The sequence below is a fragment of the Ornithorhynchus anatinus genome, chromosome 20, assembly GCF_004115215.2.
Source record: "Ornithorhynchus anatinus isolate Pmale09 chromosome 20, mOrnAna1.pri.v4, whole genome shotgun sequence".
Taxonomy (NCBI): domain Eukaryota; kingdom Metazoa; phylum Chordata; class Mammalia; order Monotremata; family Ornithorhynchidae; genus Ornithorhynchus; species Ornithorhynchus anatinus.
The window spans coordinates 3,277,106-3,295,996 of record NC_041747.1 but is presented as its reverse complement, the minus strand read 5'-3'; the positions used below and the strand labels follow the sequence as shown (position 1 = coordinate 3,295,996).

Sequence of the window (18,891 nt, the reverse complement as noted above, 5' to 3'; positions counted from 1 at the left end):
TGTTCTAAGCGCTGGGGTAGATAGAGGGTCATCAGGTTGCTCCACATGAGGCTCACAGTCTTCATCCCCATTTTCCAGATGAGGGAACTGAGGCCCCGGAGACGTCAAGTGACTCGCCCACAGTCACACAGCTGACAAGTGGCAGAGCCGGGATTCAAACCCATGACCTCTGACGGTCTTTCCACTGAGCCACGCAAACGACACATTCCCTGCCCTCGGGGGGGCTTAAATTCTAAACATGGGAGACATATGACAATATCTAGAGAGGCAAGAAAATAAACACCCGACTCTTAGGAAAACATCACAGTGAGCCGACGTTTCCCTTTTTTAATAGAAAGCCCCTTTCTCTTGCTATTTCACAACCTGGACCCGCACAGGATCGTACTCTCCCAAGTGCTCAGTGCAGTGCTCCGCACGCGGGAATCGCTCGACGGATACGGCTGAACGAATGACTTGAGTTTGGCTCCTTAGACCAGTTCTTCCCCCGGTTTCAGCGCAACCCCCTCGGACCACAGAGATTACGTGAACTAGAGCTTCACGCTCGCCGTCGTCCGGCGTGAGAGAAACTATATTAAAAAAAATATAATTTAATAGCGCACGGTCGGAAAGCGAAAACGCCAACGCGACAGGAGGGAATCGTTCAACAGTTTTCAAAGAGATAGTCGTCGAAGTGGGGTAAGTCTTCCGGGTCGCTCGCTAGGGAATTTAACGTCGACGTGGTAAAAAAATCTTCGAGGATATCGGCTTTGAAGGGGCTGTCCGGGTTCACCGTCCTCCCACGATAACCGCTGGCTGGCGAGCCCGCGTGAACGCCCGGTTGGCTTCCCTTCACGGGACTGTAGTAGCTGTGGTCCCCGCTCGGATCCGGGGTGTCCCGGGCCCCGGCCTGGTCGGCGGGCAACGGTGCGGGGGTCCGTCTGCCCCCCATCTCCAAATACCCGCAGTCGCCCTCGCCGGCTCTCGGGGGCTCCGGGAAGGCGGCGGTCGTTGGGGCGGGAGACAGCAGCCGGGCGAGGAATTCTTCGTGCTCGAGGCCGCCGGCCGGAGAGGGGTCGGAAGCCACGGGGCGGCGGTCGGCTACGTTGATCTGGAGCTGCAGTTCTTCTAACAGGTCTTGGAGCGATTCGCCGCCCCCCTCCCGGGGGCCCGGCTGGGGCGGGGGGCCGGGCGTCTCGCCCGGGGGCTTCCCGCCTGTCTGCTGAGCCTCCGCCAACCGATCCAGCGAGGCCAGTCGGTCCTTCTTCGCCTTCAGTTTCTTGAGCAGCTTCAGGCGGAGCTTGTGCGTCTTGTTCTCGGCGGGGTCTCTGAGGGCCCCCGGGGAGGGCTGACGGGCGTTTCCGTTGTAGCCGGGTTTAGGGGGAGTCCCGCCGGCGACGGGCTGAAGGTCTCTTCCGGCCGGCGGATCGTCACGGCCCGTGGGCGGAGGAGCCGAGGTGACGCGGGAGAGGGGATCGACCCCGGGCGGCGGGTGGCCTGCCGACGGGGGGGTTTTCTTGACCGTCTCTGGGGGATCGCGCCTTACGCCTCTGGCGATAAAGCCACCGAAATTACTCGCCCCTTTAACTGGAAGGTGTAAGTCCGTCACCTTCTGCAAAGAGTTCTTCCTGCCGCTTCTCTCCTTGGGCCGGGCCGAGGCACAAGAAGGCATGAAAGAAGGCGTCCGGGTGAGCATGCTTTTGACCCAACTTCCGACGAACGCTTTCTTCTGCTCCTTGAGGGGCTGGGACTGCGTGGGGCTGCTGGGGGGCTTCAAGGCCGGGGCCCGGGAACCCGCCGTGAGGTCGATTCTCTTCTTGGAGAGGGACTCCCTCGGCGCGGTCCTGGGTCCGGCGGGGGCCGGGACGACTCCCGCGTCCCGCCCCGGGCCGGCCGGGGGGGACGCGGACCGGGTCTCCCCGGCCTCCGGAGCCGGGATTTGTGCCGGCGGAGGGCTGAGCGAGAGGACGTCGCCATCGGGAGGGGCGGCGCCTGGGGGGTTGAATTGCCCCGGCGACGGGCATGCAACAGCCACCCGAGGCGGCGTGCAGACGCCCAGAGGTGGGTTTGCGTCCGTGAGTGCTCCCGGGTGGGTAGGTGGGGGCGAACTGGCTCCTGGGCCCCGGGAGATCCCGGCGGGGCCACCGGAATCGCCGGCCGACGGATTGCCTTCCGAATCCACTTGGATCTCGACGAGGTTCAGAGTTATGACGTCGGTGTCCGCCAAACCCTCCAGGCCGGACAGCCAATCGTTCTCCGGCTCCCGGGCCGCGCCCTGGGGGCTGCCGGCCGGAGGTCCGGGGGCGTCCGCGCTGGGAAGGAGAGGCGGGGCCCCGGCTGCCGCCGAGTCGCTCTCCCGGCCCGAGGCCGAGTCGCCGCGACTCTCCGCACCGGCATTCCCGGCTGAGGCCCCTCCGGGGGCCGGCGGGACAGGGGGTGGATCCGCCGCACGGTGGGCTCTACTTTCCCAGATGACGATGTGCGCCTCGGAGGCGGGAACGCCGAACCTGAGGTGCCGTTCGCAATACGGGCCATTTAAGTCGTCGCACTCGAGCCAAGTTCCTAGAAAGTGAGGCGGACGGTCAGACCCTCTAAGCCATCCCGGCCTCGCCCACCCTCCCGTCCTCCCCGTCGGCCTGAAGGCTGTGGCTCGCGGGTCCACCCTTCGGAAGCCGCCACCCCAGACCCCCGTCGCCCCAGCTGGATCCCGGTAGGGAGAGCTCTTCCTCCGAGGGCCTGGTCATCTCGGGGTGCGGGGGTGAGGTTCCCCGGCAGGCACGACTAACCAACGAGGCTCGTCGACTCCCGAGCCATCTCTTTCCCGGCGGAATGCCCGCATGCGACTCTTTGCGAGTTGCCTTTTCCTGGGGTGTGGAGCGTTCTTGAACTTTTTCAGTTAAAAAGTAATGGGACTGAAGACACGAGGGAACCCCGGTTAGAATTTCCCAACACAGAAACCACCTAGCCGGTTGCTCACGGGGGAAAAACAAAAAACAATTTAAATCTTGGGAACGCGTCTGCCAATTCTACTGTACTGTACTCTTCCAAACACTTAATACAGCGCTCTGCACATAGTAAGTGCTCCGTAAATGCCACCGATTGACCGATCTAGCTTTGCCGGAGAGCCTAAGTTGCCCAGATCCATCCGAACGGGATGCAAACGCGCGGGACTCCTCACCGTCGGAATTGGAGGTCCACGTTACGAAATGCTTTTTGAACACTTGGTACTGAATTACGCAGGTTATTTGGTAGAAAGAGCCTTCAAATTGAAACGAGTAGAGCTGCAGGTCGCTGGAGGGCAAGCCTTCTACAAAGTGCAGCATGAACACTGAGGAGACCCTGGTGAAGAACAGAAAGGGGAAGAGAGACAAGTAACACCAGATGTCTTGTTCCCCTAAAGATATTCTGAAGCTATAACGAGCCATACACACACACACACACACACTGCATTTTCAAGCCTGATTGCTAGCACACTGGATCGCTAATTTTTTTTCCTTTTTGAGACATTCCAGATGTGTTTCTTAATTAGAAACAAGAGAACTTTTTCCTAGGAAAAGAATATCCTACTCGCTAATCCCCCTCCGAAGAGCATCACCGGCGGTTAAGAGCAAGCATGCAGCCAGGGTTTCCCATGGTTCATTAAGCAAAAATTGCTTTGCAAAATACATCACTGCTTTGGCTCCCAAAGAGCTCTCCAGAACTAGGACGCCTAATATATCAGAAGGCAGATCCGTATTTTAAAGAGCCCTCCCTAGGATTAAATCCCCCAAATTAATTAATTTTTAAAATTGTATTCATGTATTACCCCTGTAAATGTATACCGTGCAAATAAAAGTGGTATGTGTTAAGTGCTCACTCTCCTCCAAGCCCTGGGGTGGATACAATGCAGTCAGATAAGACACAGTCCCTGTCCCACATGGGCTTAGAGTAGAACTAACCAACTCCAAACGTACACCAGATTTAAGAAAAAAAAGATACACGCTGGGCATTTATGCTAATTTGGCAAACATCAGGCAATAAACAAACTTTAAGAGAAAATGGGAATCACTGGTATTTTTTTTAAAAAACTCCCTTTAAGAAGGCGGCCTCTGGAGAGACGGTAATCAGGCCTGACAGTTCTGGCTAAGAGAAGTGACTGAGGGCCAGGCCCGCATTTTCAATTTCAGGAATATACAATGCAGTTCACTCCTCTGGCATCAAACTCAGATGACCAAACTGATATTTTAAGCTTCGCCCGCCAAGACTTAAAGTGAGGTGGCCTGCCCCGTCCGCATTTCGGTCAGATATCCCCTCTGCCAGTTGGTAAAACGCTTTCAAAACACAAGGCGCGATGCTCACGTAAACCCCGGACCTTCACAATGTTTAACGGTTCAAAATAATCACCTATTTACTGAAAATTACTCCTAATTACACCTCTGGCTGGAGAGCAATCAAGTCCTCAATTATATAACCCCCGTAAAGTGACAACCGCTGAATTCTCACGCAAAGAAGCTAAGCGTGCCATTTTAATTCTGCACCTTTCCGAGTATTTAAATCCCTGTTCGTTTTACATTTCAAAAAAAAAAAAAAGATCTCAAGGGATGTAAACGTACTCTTCCAACACCATTTTTCTTCTTTGAGATTTATCCTGGCAGCGATTACACGGCCCGATGTGGACGGCGTTAAGTGGGTGCCATTCGGGAATGACATTTGTAAAGGTGGCTAGGCTCTTCACACACCTGGATGAAACACAGACAAAAAGAAGACAAGTACTTTCCTAACCCAGATCTGACTTGGCACGTAAACCATCACTGCTCTTTATTCAAATAATAACAATAATAATAATGGTATTTATTAGCCACTTACTAGGCATCAAGCACTGTTCTAAGCACCGGGGTAGATAAAAGCTAGTCAGGCTGGAGCCGGTCCCTGTCCCACCTGGGGGCTGAGTTTTAATCCCCGTTTTCCAAATTAGACTCCCCCGATTAGACTGTAAGCCCATCAATGGGCAGGGATTGTCTCTATCTGTTGCCGAACTGTACGTTCCAAGCGCTTAGTACAGTGCTCTGCACATAGTAAGCGCTCAATAAATACTATTGAATGAATGAATTTTCCAGATGAGGTAACAGGCCCAGAGCTGTGAAGTGACTTGCTCAAGGCCACACAGCGGACAAGTGGCGGAGCAGGGATCAGAACCCAGGTCCTTCTGACTCCCGGGCCCAGGCGCTAACCACTAGGCGAAGCTGCTTCTCTAATGTGAAACATTCAAATGTGTCACCTAGAGACCCTCCACGCTGAGCCAAGCCGAATCAACGTACATCTGAGGGCCGAGAGGCCTCGTTATCGGATTAAGTGCCCGGGGTTGGCCGCGGGCCCTTCGATGGGCTCGAGGGGTTGGAAAGCGCTCCCGCTAAGGAAGGGACGGACCCAGGCCCGGGCTCCACATTTCTGAAGTCAAATGGGTAGAAAAATCACCAAGTGCTCCAAGCTACGACTCCTTCCCGTCTGCCATTCCCCCCTCGGGGATTTACACGGAAAAGATTTTTCCAATGCTCCCACAAAGGCTGCTCTGCCTCAGTTTCTTCGGGAGACCCAGACCTAGTGGAAAGAGGTCGGGCTTGGACGTCAGAGCACCTGGGTTCTAATCCCGGCTCTGGGAACTGTCTACTGTGTTACCTTGGGCAAGGCATTTAACGTCTCTAAAATGGGAATTAAATCTGTGTCCTCTTTCTCAGACTGAGACCCCTATGTGTCTGATCTGACTGACCTGTATCTATCCCATAGTTTAGAAAGCGCCTGGCACATAGTAAGCACTTAATGAGCACCAAAATTAAATTGATATGAGCCAGAAGGTACATTGCTGCATTATTTTTGCCTTTCCCCCGTTTATGTTATTTTGGAGGAGGAAAAAAAAAGCTCTTGAAAAGCAATCATGCCTTCTCCCCATGAAAGTCCGTGGGCTTTATTACTCACAATTATTAATAAATATTCGGACCCTACATGCTAAGTGCCTGACATTAAAAACAGCCCTCAAGGGAGATTCCATTTTAAAAGAGAGTTGACAAAAATGTATATGGAGGAAGGGTCGATCTGTTAAATGCCAAAGGGGAGAAATGTATTTAAGGTTTAACTCTCCTCCCTCCAGTTTTCATCCTGAAAAATGTAGCGGGGATGGAAAAAAAACAAAAACAGAGAGAGGAAACTAATTGGGGACTAAAACTATTCCCACTGGAGAAAGCAGCGACGCAAAACAAGGCTCAGTTTTGGTTTCTGTTATGGGCGGGGAATGTGCCTGCTAATTCCGTTGGATTGTACTCTCCCGAGGACGAAGTACAGTGCTCCGCACATAGTAAGCGCTCAATAAATACCACTGACTGACTGGTGCCTAGAAATGCTTTGTAGATTTCTGCATCTCCATACATTTTTCCCAAATCAATACGAGGCAACCAAGATGCCTAAACAGATCTGCTGGAAGCTCCTCACAAACCTGCCAATACTCCTTCATTCAGTCGTATTTCTCCAGCGTTTACTGTGTGCCGAGCACTGTACTGAGCACTTGGGAAAGTACTACACGACAATACACAGACTCAGTCCCTACCCACAATGAGCTTACAGTTTGGAAACCAGTCTGGAGCTGCTTCCTGACTACCCTCACTCATGGAAAGGGCAGCGGGGCCTAGTGGAAAGAGCCCGGGCCGGGAATCAAGGGACCTGGGTTCTGATCCCAGCTAATCCCAGTGAGATGGTCCAAACCAAGTGTCAGCACTGTCAATTTCTTGGGTCTTTTCCACTCATCAGAGCTCGGTCTTAAAAGGGCAAATGGGCGGCAGCGTCAAGGCTGAGGTTTTGAGAACTCACTGGATGGCTCCAACCCGTAGAGCGGGCTCCGGGAGGGAAGCCGGAGCTCAGTGACGTATGTGGGCCGGGAGATGTTTTTCAGATGGCTTGCAGAACCATGATATTTCTGTGAGGCCGTCTGAATACACTGAAGGGGGAACAAAAAAAGTCTGACCTCTGCTGGTATTTGTTCCCGCACTGCAAACAGTCAAAGTTCCAAGAAAATGATGACAGAAATAGCTTTTCAATAAGAGGCTCCATCTTTAAGATCCAAGGAAACGCAAACACCGGACTTTCCATCTTACCTTCAAAGACAGAAAAATAAACACGGTCACCGCAAAATTTCCCAAAAAGCTACTGCAAGATCCAAATGCATACGTGGAGACACACGATATACAGGAATTACATTATAAAATTTCCACTCTCTTCAAATTGGATTGGGATTTATATTCTTTGAGGATTCATTAATGAGGCAGGGTAGCTCTACCTGTTACTGAGATACAATACCACTTTCAAAGCTTACCTCTCTAAATAACCAAAGATAAATGCCCAAATATTCAGTCTCTCCAATTCCACGAGAAACAGCACCGAAAATGCACGTTTGACGACAAAAGTTTGGAGTTACGCCTATAACCCACTCTAAATATTATTACAATGAAAATGCCTTGCATTTTTTTGCAGTGCTTTTCTCAGGTTACAGATTTTACAACCCTCAATGCAGAGGAGCCTGCTAGAAATCACGTATTCATTTGCCTCTCAAAAACGTCGTAGTAAAGCAAAACCAGCCCCGCTGATGCTACCGAATGTTCCGAGAAACAGGTAGGTAAGCACAATTCACTGAGATTTAGCAGCAAAAGTGTGGCTTCAGGGATTGAGACCACGCTTCTTCCATTTCTTAAAGCCTTTTGGCATACGGATCGGGAACGTTTCTCTCTCTAAAAGTGGCACTCCAAGCACAAAACAGATGGTGTGTGGACACCCCCCCAGACCCTGAGCTCCTCGTGGGCAGGGAACACGTCTACCAACTCGGCTGTACCGTACTCTCCCAAGCGATCAGTAGAATGCTCTGTACACAGTAAGTGCTCAGTGAATACCACTGATTGACTGATTCCTCAGCACACCATTAGAGAAGCAGCGAGCCCTAGGGGGTTGAGCACGGGCCCGGGAGTCAGAAGACCTGGGTTCTAGTCTCAGCTCTGCCACTTGTCTGCTGGGTGACCCTGGGCAAGTCATTTCACTTCTCTGGGCCTCAGATCCCTCAACTGAACAATGGGGATTAAGACTGTGAGCCCTATGTGGGACAGGGTCCGTGTCCACCTCGATTATCTTCTATCTACCCCAGTGCCTGAAACAACAGTGCCTGGCACAAAGTAAGCTCTTAACAAATACCATCATTATTATAACTATTAAAAACAGACCGCCCATCACCGACTCTTCTTTTTTCATAAAGCTGAGTCGACGCAGACCTGAGGGCCGAGAGGCCTCGTTATCGGATTAAGAGCCCAGGGTTGGCCGCACGCCTATCATTGGGCTCGAGAGGCTGGAAATTGCTCCCGCTAAGGAAGGGACGGACCCAGGCCCGGGCTCAACATTTCTGAAGTCAAATGGGTAGAAAAATCACCAAGTGCTCCAAGCTAGGACTCTTTCCCTTATGCCACTCCTCCCTCGGGGACTTACATGGAAAAGGTTTTTCCAACGCTCCCACTAAGGCCGGTGATGCCTCAGTTTCTTCTGGAGACCCAGAGTTCAGATAAAGCAGCTGAGGCTGCTGGTAAAGCATTGCCGAGGGTTCAAAGGGTTGGGGAGAAGCCTCCTCCCTTTCCTGGGGATTCTTGATTTAATGTGGCAAATGTGATTTTTTCGGTTTGTTTTGGGGATTTTTTTTAAATGCTATTTGTTAAGCACTTACTATGTGCCAGGCACTGTTCTAAGCACTGGGATAGATACAAAGCCATCAGGTCGGAGACAGTCCGTGGCCCACTTGGGGTTCACCGTCTGAACCCCCATTTTACAGATGAGGTAACTGAGGCACAGAGAAGTGAAGTGTCTTGTCCCAGGCCACCCAGCAGACAAGTGGAGGTGCCGGGACTGGAACCCAAGTCCTTCTGACTTCCCAGGCCCGTGCTCTACTCACTCGGCCACGCTGCTTCCCTGCTCATAGGCAAGGAGATGGGAAATGCCAGAGGAAAAGGAGGAAAAGGCACAAGGTGGAAAACGCTAGGAAAAGGCTCCATTCCGGGTACTCTAGGTGAGCAAGAGCAGGGATAATGCAGACCCCAGTTGCCCCACCCCGCTCCTGAATATTAGGGGGAGAGGGGCTGACCCAACAAGTCTTTGCCCCTTGTTTCCAGAAGGAAACACCCCCTGACCACAGAGGTGCTGCTCTTAAGGAAAGCTTGTGAAGCAAAAAATGGGGATGACACACAGAGAAAAAAAAAGAAACACAAATCAAAAGGAAAATTAAAAACTCTTGGACAGTACACCCAGAAAAGGAAAAAAGAACTTGAAATCAAAGGGAAGGGGGGAAAATAACTCAACAAAAGAGCCATGGGGGAGGGGGGGAATGATTAAAGGAGAAGAAACTAGAGAGGGGAAGACCAAGGATGAAACAGAGTCTGAAAGTCAGCAAGGGGCAACAGGAACAACTGATTAAAAAGAAGCATCAGAAAGAGCTCAACTCAGACCAGGGGGGCTAACGTGAAGCCTCTACCAACAATGTTGAGTTAAACACTCCTACGGAACCCCTTTCCTGAGCTGGAACGTGAAAAGAAACACTAAATACCTTCATTCCGTATTCCTTACCCAACTGACACCCAAGGTGGGGTTGAAGACGAGCGAAAATGTTCTTTCTGACTTCATCCAGGTGAACCTCTGCCTTTGAAAGAAGATCTGAAGACATGTTTGGCAAACCTGCGTCTGCGGATGAAATGAAAGCAGACCCACTGGATTAGGAACCTTAACTAACATTTCCAGGTTACATCGGTTACAGAAGACACCCACAGTTAATGCTGGTCCGGATCGATACATCTGCAGCAACATCCCAAAAGCCGCAAGAATAGTCAATGTGGGATGGTAATCGTAAATCATATTCATTCTCTCTCTCTCCCCCGCTCCTTTCCATCCCTCCCTTCCCACCCTGCTCTTTCTTCCACCACGGCTCAAGCCCTAGGCCAGAAAACAGAGCACGGACTGCGTAGCGTGGCCTGGGTAACCAGTACGATGCCTTATGTCCTCCCGCTGAAAAGACACTTGGCATTACGGTGGTCCAACCAATCTGAACAATTACCGTGTGCAGAGCACTGTCCTCAGAGCTGAGGAGAGAACAACAGATTCAGGTTATTCAGAGGCGTGTTCTTGGGAGTAAAGCCCCCGAGAAGCACGTGGAGATGAGAGGGGAGTGGGAACTTCCTCACTGGTTGAACTCTAGACCTATTTAACTTCAAGACTTGTTGTGGACATCTCCGCCGGAGAGGGAAGCTTACCACGTACAGGGAGACGAACTCTAAAACAATTTCCAGAAGGGAGGAATAAAGGAAAGTGGATACGTAGTTAGTGAATGTTATAGTATCAAAGCACTTTGGACGGTTGGGAGCACACAAGTGTTTAGGTGGTGTAGGAGGCCGAGGTAGTAACTGGGGAGAGGAAAAATTGGAATGGCCTCCTGGAGATGGGATTTCAGAAGAGGTGTGAAGATGGAGAGAACTGTGGTCAGGCAGCTCGGAAGGGATGGGGGGGTTTCGGCAGGAGGGAGGGTGAGCGCGAGAGTTTGGTAGCAGGAGAGATGATCACTCTCCTCACCTTCAAAGCCTTATCCAAGGCCCATCTCCTCCAAGAGACCTTCCCTGACTAAGCCCTCATTTTCTCTTCTCCCACTCCCTTCTGTGCTCCACTGGGCCCGGGCTGCTGAAAGGAAGCCACAACCTCCCGACCGCCTGGAAAAATCGGGAAGCTACCCACCTTCCGGCCCAGTCCACTGGCAGGCGGACGCGAGCGCGTTCGCTTGACCGTACCGTGCGAACAGCTCCTGGAACACTGGGCTCTGCTCCGGGCCCTGTCCCGTCACTGCATCTCTGACCTTCTCCAAATGCACCAGCGCCGACAGGATGCAGTCTAGCCAACAGAGAGCGAATACGTTCTTCCACTGAAGGCACGGGGGCTCTGCGGACGTCGGGCTTTTGTTCGGCCGTGGTAGCTCCAGTTGGGTTGACGATGCTTCTGCTTTCGGAGGGAGTGCGGTGGGTGATCCGGCTGTCGCGAGGGAAGGTCCTGGAGGTGACCGCATGGCCCGATTGGCTTCTTCGGCTCCGCGTGGTCCCGGGGACTCGGCCGGGCTAACTGGGCTTCCCTGGTTCTTCGGCGGGAGGATGGGGACGCAGGGGGGAGTCGTACACGGACGGTAACCATTGTGATTCGGCGGCGGATGGCTGTCCGACGTCTGGTCTCCGCCGATCGAGGGGTGGCTCTTGGCCTTTTTGGAAGGGGGTTCAATGGATGGAATTAGAAGGCAGGTTTCCGAGAGCTTCCTTTTTGACTGGTTGGTTTGAGACTGGAGGCTTCCCAGGTCCGAGGAAATCAGAATCTTATTTAATGGTTTATAGCCTAAAGGATAGATGCACTGATGGGGGGGGGAGGGGGAAATAAGAGGGGGAGGAAGGGTAAAAAAATAAAATAAATATAGCAAAATAGTATTTCTACACCCAGAGTGCAACCCAGTATTGTTCCAGTAACAATATAGTCAAGTTACATATTATTAACACAGCACAGTATAAGATTATGCCATTATCTCAATTTGCTAATTTGCAAAATAGAGTGAACTACTTCACTGAGTACTTAACTGAATAATATTCTCAAAACTATTTCATAGTTAAAAAAGCATTATTATGTGGAGGAACAACCTAATCCAGTTTAACTTGCACTTCTCTTAAGAGGGTCCATATAAAAGCAGTGGTTCTTAATTAAACAATTTAGAAAAGTGACGCCAGGTCTCGTTGAAAGCTAGTAACAAAAATAACTGGTGCTTACTTTTGTGCCGAGCCCTGTATTAAGCCCTGGGGCAGACACAAGTAGTTCAGATATAATTTCTGTCCCTCATGAGGGTCACAGTCCACGCAGGACGGAGAACGTATGAGGAAACTGAGGCACAGAGAAGTTAAGCCAAGAGATCATTAAAAGACTCCAGAACTAAACAGGTGATCGTTACCTGGGGATTTTCACACAAAACGATAGATTCTTGAAAATTAATCTGATATGTTCTTAAGGTTTTTAGCTGCCCCTTCTCTTTGCAGGCTGGGCAACACTCTGATATAATTTTAGCTGAATCATAAGCCTAAAAACAAGACAGAAAATCAGGTAAAACAGATGCATTCTTCCATTACATTTGCACAGAAAAATGTTATGTGGAAACGCCACGAAAATGATTCAAGTTTGCACACTAGAAATTATTCTGACAAAAAAGTCAATTGTAAACAAGTCGCCAGTCCCAGTAAGAATCAGTTTATAAACAACGCCGCTTTAAAAAGGACATTGTACTGAGATGGCTTTTCTTTCATTTGCAGAGAAAAAAGTGATCTCGATTGTCAGAAAAGTCACGCCCAAGGCTTTTTTAAATGAGGCACGATCTGAGAGGATGGATCATCCACTTCAAACATAATGCAAACGGGAAGACTCGGAGAGGCAAACTTATCAGAACAATCTTTCGCCAATGCCATAAGATTTCCGTGGAAGGTACAATTTTACAGAGTCATCTGGTACGATTAAAATCAAGTTTCTCTCACAAAAACAGCGGGAAAAAAAAACACTTTGCACACAGGAGGAAAACAAGTTCACTGACTTTTCCCAAAGACCCCACCACGTGGAGGGCAGATTTCCCTATCCCAGTCCCTTGTCCAATCACTGGCAAACCATTTCCAGTCTTCGGGGAATCCATCTCGCCACGCCATTGGCTAACTTTTACGTCACTTGAAACATGTCAAGTCACTAAGGGGTTTTCACTGAACCCTGCAAAAGAAAAGTCAACAAGCGGTTAATTTTCGTTACCCTATTTATTTTGTTAATGAATTGTACATCGCCTTGATTCTATTTAGTTGCCATTGTTTTTACGAGACGTTCTTCCCCTTGACGCTGTTTATTGCCATTGTTCTTGTCTGTCCGTCTCCCCGGATTAGACTGTAAACGCGTCAAACGGCAGGGACTGTCTCTATCTGTTGCCGACTTGTTCATCCCAAGCGCTTAGTACAGTGCTCTGCACATAGTAAGCGCTCAATAAATACTATTGAATGAATGAATGAAATCCGAAGCCCGTTTCACTTCAGTTGAATAAAACTCTTGATCGTTCAGTAAGCATAGGATCAAATCGGGGTCGTCTTCTGGGCAAAGAGAGCTCTACGCATTCCCGATCGAAGGTTAACAACCGTCGGTAGAACCGTCCCGAGAGGTTGGCGGTGATCTGGGATAGAATAACGGGATATTTCCAACAGCCAGGCAAGGCCGGGAGGATGCTAAACCTCCGACGGGCCTTGTCAAGTCCCTCCCCTTCAATGAATGAAGGGCAGGTGGGGACGAGCGTGGGAACAAGGTGCTCAACCACACCTGCAGAAGGAGCCCTGGAAAATGTACCGAAAGACTCCGGCAACTGCCCGGTGGCCGGGACCGGCCCGGGGAGAGGGACGAGCTGGACCGAGACAGACTTTCGGCGGTTTCGGGCCCTCGGCAAAAACACACCCTGCTGCAAAAACCAATCCACTGTAGGTCCTGCTGCCACTAAAAGACATCTGCTCCCCTAGCTGGAGCCTCGCTCAAGGCCCGTGATATTTAAGCAGTGACCTCTAGACTGTAAACTCGTTATGGGAAGGGAACGTGTCTGCTAATTCTCTTGGTCTGTACTCTCCCGAGTGCTTCGTGTGGGGCTCTGCACTCGGTAAGTGCTCACTACCATTGACTGATTGATTGACACTCCCCTCACACCCCCCCCCCCGAGGAACAGGGACTACATCTTTCTGTCCAGCGCCTAGACCAGTGTTTTGCACAACGTAAGAGCTTAAAAAATACCACCACAACTATACTATTACACGGTGCCATCAGAGAACAGCTGTGTAATCAATGCTCGCACCGAATGGCCAGAAACGGGGTGCTGTATTTCTGTGGGCACAACAGTGACCAAGAGATGGTTTCTCCAACTCACACCACACATGAACACACGGGCACAGTGTGGCTTACTGGAAAGGGAATGGGCTTGGGAGTCAGAGGTCATGGGTTCTAATCCCGACTCTGCCACTTGTCAGCTGTGTGACTTTGGGCAGGTCACTTCACTTCTCTGCGCCTCAGCGACCTCATCTGTAAAATGGGGACGAAGACTGGGAGCCCCACGCGGGACAACCTGATTACCTTGTATCTACCCCAGTGCTTAGAACAGTGCTTGGCACATAGTAAGCACTTAACAAATACCAAAATTATTATTATTATGTCCTCTGACCACAAAGAGGAGCTGGGTGGGTCAGGGAGACCCACCCTGCCTTCCCCTTTTCATCACTTAATAGGATGATTATTGGAGTTACGAACAGGGAAAATGCTCAGGGAGTCTGCACCATTTGTAATGCTGTGTGACCTTGGGCCGGTCGTGTCATTTCTCTGTGCCTCAGTTACCTCCTCTATAAAATGGGGATTAAGACTGTGAGCCCCATGTGGGACAGGGACTGTGTCCAATCAATACGACTGATTGAATTTTACATAAGCTCCTGGTGAGCCGGGATCGTGTCTCCTAACGATACCGTGCTTTCCCGAGTGTTTAGTTCAGTGCTCTGCACACTGTAAGAGCTTAATAAATACAACTGGGTTTTTGTAAGCTCTCTGCGGGTAGGGAATGTGTCTACCAACTCTGTCTCTGTCATATTCTCCTCTCCCTAGCATGTAGAGCAGTGCTCTGCACGCTCTACGCCCTCAATACAAGTAAACGTCCACAAACTCCTGTGAGCCGGGATTGAGCCCACCAACTATTGATACTAATGGCATTTGTTAAGCGCTTACTGTGTGCCAGGCACTAAGCAGTGGGGTGGACAGAAGCAAATCAGGATGGGCACAGTCCCTGCCCCAGGTGGGGCTCCCAGTCCCAATCCCCCTTTTACAGAGGAGGTAACTGAGGCCCAGAGAATTAAAATAACTTGCCCAAGGTGTCCCAGCGGGCAAGTGGCTGAGCGGGATGCTATGACCCTCTCTCAGGCCCGGGTTCTACCACTACGCCGCTTCCTCTTCTTCCACGCTGCACATTATTGTGACCTCTGGCCCGTCAGCTCACTGTGGAGAGAAATCTATATCGTAGTCAGTCACTCAGTTGTATTTCCTGAGCTCTTACTGTGTGCACAGCAGTATACTAAGAGCTTGGGAGCGTTCAGTAGAACAACAGACACGTTCCCCGCCCCCGACGGGCTTAGAGTCTAGAATAATAATGTTGGTATTTGTTAAGCGCTTACTATGGGCAGAGCACTGTTCTAAGCGCTGGGGTAGACACGGGAATCAGGTTGTCCCACGTGGGGCTCACAGTCTTCATCCCAATTTTACAGATGAGGTAACTGAGGCCCAGAGACGTTAAGTGACTTGCCCACGGTCACACAGCTGACAAGTGGCAGAGCTGGGATTCAAACTCATGACCTCTGACTCCAAAGCCCATGCTCTTTCCACTGAAAACCGTACTCTCCCAGGAGCTCAGGTTGCAGCACAGTCTAGTGAGAAGCAGCATGGCCCAGTGGATAGAGCACGGGCCCGGGAGTCGGAAGGACCTGGGTTCTAGTCCCAGCTCCGCCACTAGTCTGCTGGGTGACCTTGGGCAAGTTACCTCATCTGTAAAACGGGGATTAACTATGAGCCTCAGGTGGGACAACCTGACGACCCTGTCTCTCCCCCAGCGCTTAGAACAGTGCTCGGCACATAGTAAGCGCTTAACAAATGCCAACATTATTATTATTATTCTCTGGGCCTCATCTGTAAACTCGGCACACGGTCAGCGCTTAATAATTACAACTGAGTGACTGCGAGCCCCACGTGGGGCAGGGACCGGGTCCAACCCGATTACCTTATATCTACCCCAGCGCTTAGCACAGTGTCTGGCACATCATCATTACCAAGTACCATCGAGTCGCTTCGGATCGACAGCGACTCTACGGATATATTTTCTCCAGGCCGTCCCGCCTTCTGCCGTGATCCGCGACCCAACGGTTCTTCCGTTACCGTCGTTCTGGTCTCTATCCACCTTTCCCCTGGACTCTTCCTAGCGCCAGCGCCTTCTCCAGAGAACTGGTCCTCCTGATGATGGGTTCTAATTCCTGGCACACAGTAGGTGCTTAACAAGTATCATAAAGAAGCGCTTAGTACAGTGCTCTGCAGAGTAAGCGCTCGATAAATCCCACTGACAACCCAGTACGTACTTCACAGATACAGATGACAGTGGCCTCCAGCCCAAGTCCCACCCCCGGCCGGGAACACCCTCCCTCCTCAAATCCGCCGAACGGTCACTCTTCCCCCCCTTCAAAGCCCTACTGAAGGGGAGCCTCCTCCTCCGAGAGGCCTTCCCGCTTAGACTCTGAGCCCGTCATTGGGCAGGGATCGTCTCCGTTGCCGAACTGTCCAGTCCAGGCGCTTAGTACAGTGCTCTGCACATAGTAAGCGCTCAATAAATACAATTGAATGAATTAGCCCCCTTTTCCTCAGCTCCCCCTCCCGCATCACCTCGACCCGCACCCTTTGTTCTTTCCCAACCCACGGCACTTACGTATATACCTATAATTCTATTTATTTATATTAATGCCCGTTTATTCGTTTTGACGTCTGTCTCCCACGCTTAAGACTGTAAGCCCGTTGTGGGCAGGGCTTGCCTCTCTTTTTTGCTGTACTGTACTATCCAAGCACTTAGCATAGTGCTCTGCACAGGGTAAGCGCTCAATAGATATGACAATGAACAAATGAACCTTTCTAATGGTTCTTCCATTATCGTTATGGTCTCTATCCATCTAGCTGCTGGACCTTGCACTCAGGAGGCACTCGATAAATCCCCCCAACCGCCTGAAATCTGAATTTCTGCTTCCGAATTTCTGAATTCGCTGCTTCAGACATCAATTCAAACAGACTGAACCAACTTATTGAACAGGCGCTTAATAAATACCACCGATGATGGTGACCGCCAGCAAAATGGATGCAAACTGAGCGCCCCCCCCCCCCCCATCCCCATCGTGGGTTCTAATTCCGCCTCCGCCACTCATCAGCTGTGTGACCTCGGGCCAGTCATTCAACTTCTCTGGGCCTCAGTGACCTCATCTGTAAAATGGGGCTGGAGACTGTGAGCCCTGTGTGGGACAACCTCATTACCTTGCACCTCCCCCAGTGCTCAGCACAGTGCTTGGCACCTAGTAAGCGCTTAACAAATACCATCTTTATTATTGGTAGTATTATCCCAACCCCGGGAGAAGCAGCGTGGCTCAATGGAAAGAGCCCGGGCTTGGGTGTCCGAGGTCATGGGTTCGAATCCCGGCTCTGCCGCTTGTCAGCTGGGTGACTGTGGGCGAGTCACTTCACTTCTCTGGGCCTCAGTTCCCTCCTCTGTAAAACGGGGATTAACTGTGACCCTCACGTGGGACAACTTGCTCACCTTGTATCCCTCCCAGCAGTTAGAACAGTGCTCTGCACATAGTAAGTGCTTAAATATCAACATTATTATTATTCTCTGGGCCTCAGTTCCCTCATCTGTAAAATGGGGATGAAGACTGGGAGCCTCACGTGGGACAACCTGATCACCTTGTATCTCCCTCAGCGCTTAGAACAGTGCTCTGCACATAGTCAGCGCTTAACCAATACCAACATTATCATTATTATTCTCTGGGCCTCAGTTCCCTCATCTGTCAAATGGGGATTCACTGTGAGCCTCACGTGGGACAAGCTGATGACCCTGTCTCTCCCCCAGCGCTTAGAACAGTGCTCTGCACATAGTCAGCGCTTAACAAATACCAACATTATTAACACCCGCCTGGCGGGGGGGGGGGGGGGGGGGGAATCCAGGGGCACGTGACCACCCACCCCCCTCAGGGGCCAGAGCCACGTGACCCCTCCCCCCCGGGACCAGAGCCACGTGACCGCCTCCTCAGGGGCCAGAGCCACGTGATCCCTCCCCCCAGGGGCCAGAGCCACGTGACCCCTCCCCCCCCAGGGACCAGAGCCACGTGACCGCCCCCCCAACTCCCGCTCCCCGCCCCCCCCTCCCCGCCGCCCCCCGCCGCGGCCCAGACTCTGGTTTCTCTTCAGCGTTGGCCTCTCCGCGACCACCCGCTCCCCCGCCCCGCGTCACCTGCGTCCGGCGCGGCCCCGGCCTCCGGCCCCTCGGCGCCGCTGCCTCCTCCGCCCCCCCGTCCCCCGGGCCCCGCCGCCCTCGAGGCGCCCACTTCCGGACGCGTCACCGACAAACGGGTCCCCGCAGGCGCGGGGAGGGGGGGGCGGGGGGAGGCCTTTCGCGGGAGCACTTCCGGTCCCGCGCACGTGGCGCGCGCCCCTGCGGCCCCGCCCCAGGCCTTCATTCATTCATTCGCTCCCTCTTTATTCATCCGTTCACTCACTCTTCATTCATCCATTCGCTCACTCTTCATTCATCCGTTCACTCACTCTTCATTCATCCATTCGCTCACTCTTTATTCATCCATTCGCTCACTCTTCATTCATCCATTCGCTCACTCTTCATTCATCCATTCGCTCACTCTTTATTCATCCATTCACTCACTCTTCATTCATCCATTCGCTCACTCTTTATTCATCCATTCGCTCACTCTTTATTCATCCATTCGCTCACTCTTTATTCATCCATTCGCTCACTCTTCATTCATCCATTCACTCACTCTTTATTCATCCATTCGCTCACTCTTTATTCATCCATTCGCTCACTCTTCATTCATCCATTCACTCACTCTTCATTCATCCATTCACTCACTCTTCATTCATCCATTCACTCACTCTTTATTCATCCATTCGCTCACTCTTTATTCATTCATTCGCTCACTCTTTATTCATCCATTCGCTCACTCTTTATTCATCCATTCGCTCACTCTTCATTCATGCATTCGCTCACTC

At 51.4% G+C, this 18,891-nt stretch overlaps 1 protein-coding gene across 3 annotated transcripts; it reads right to left on the bottom strand.

Annotated features, from left to right (window-relative positions):
- Positions 1-312: 312 nt before the first annotated feature.
- On the bottom strand, positions 313-18,150 carry USPL1 (ubiquitin specific peptidase like 1). Of its 3 annotated transcripts, XM_007668496.3 has the most exons (9): positions 18,119-18,150; positions 12,623-12,789; positions 11,993-12,118; positions 10,750-11,407; positions 9,595-9,708; positions 6,968-7,097; positions 4,569-4,694; positions 3,155-3,315; positions 313-2,538 (listed from the first exon to the last, which is right to left on the bottom strand). In XM_007668496.3, the coding sequence occupies exons 2-9, from the start codon at positions 12,716-12,718 to the stop codon at positions 641-643; spliced, it is 3,309 nt and encodes a 1,102-aa protein (XP_007666686.2). In that variant the 5' UTR covers positions 12,719-12,789; positions 18,119-18,150; the 3' UTR covers positions 313-640. The 3 variants fall into 3 exon arrangements, with proteins under 3 accessions (XP_007666686.2, XP_016083107.2, XP_039770866.1); XM_016227621.3 differs by lacking the exon at positions 12,623-12,789 and having other exon boundaries at positions 18,119-18,144; XM_039914932.1 differs by lacking the exon at positions 18,119-18,150 and having other exon boundaries at positions 12,694-12,885.
- Between the last annotated feature and the right edge of the window lie 741 nt (positions 18,151-18,891).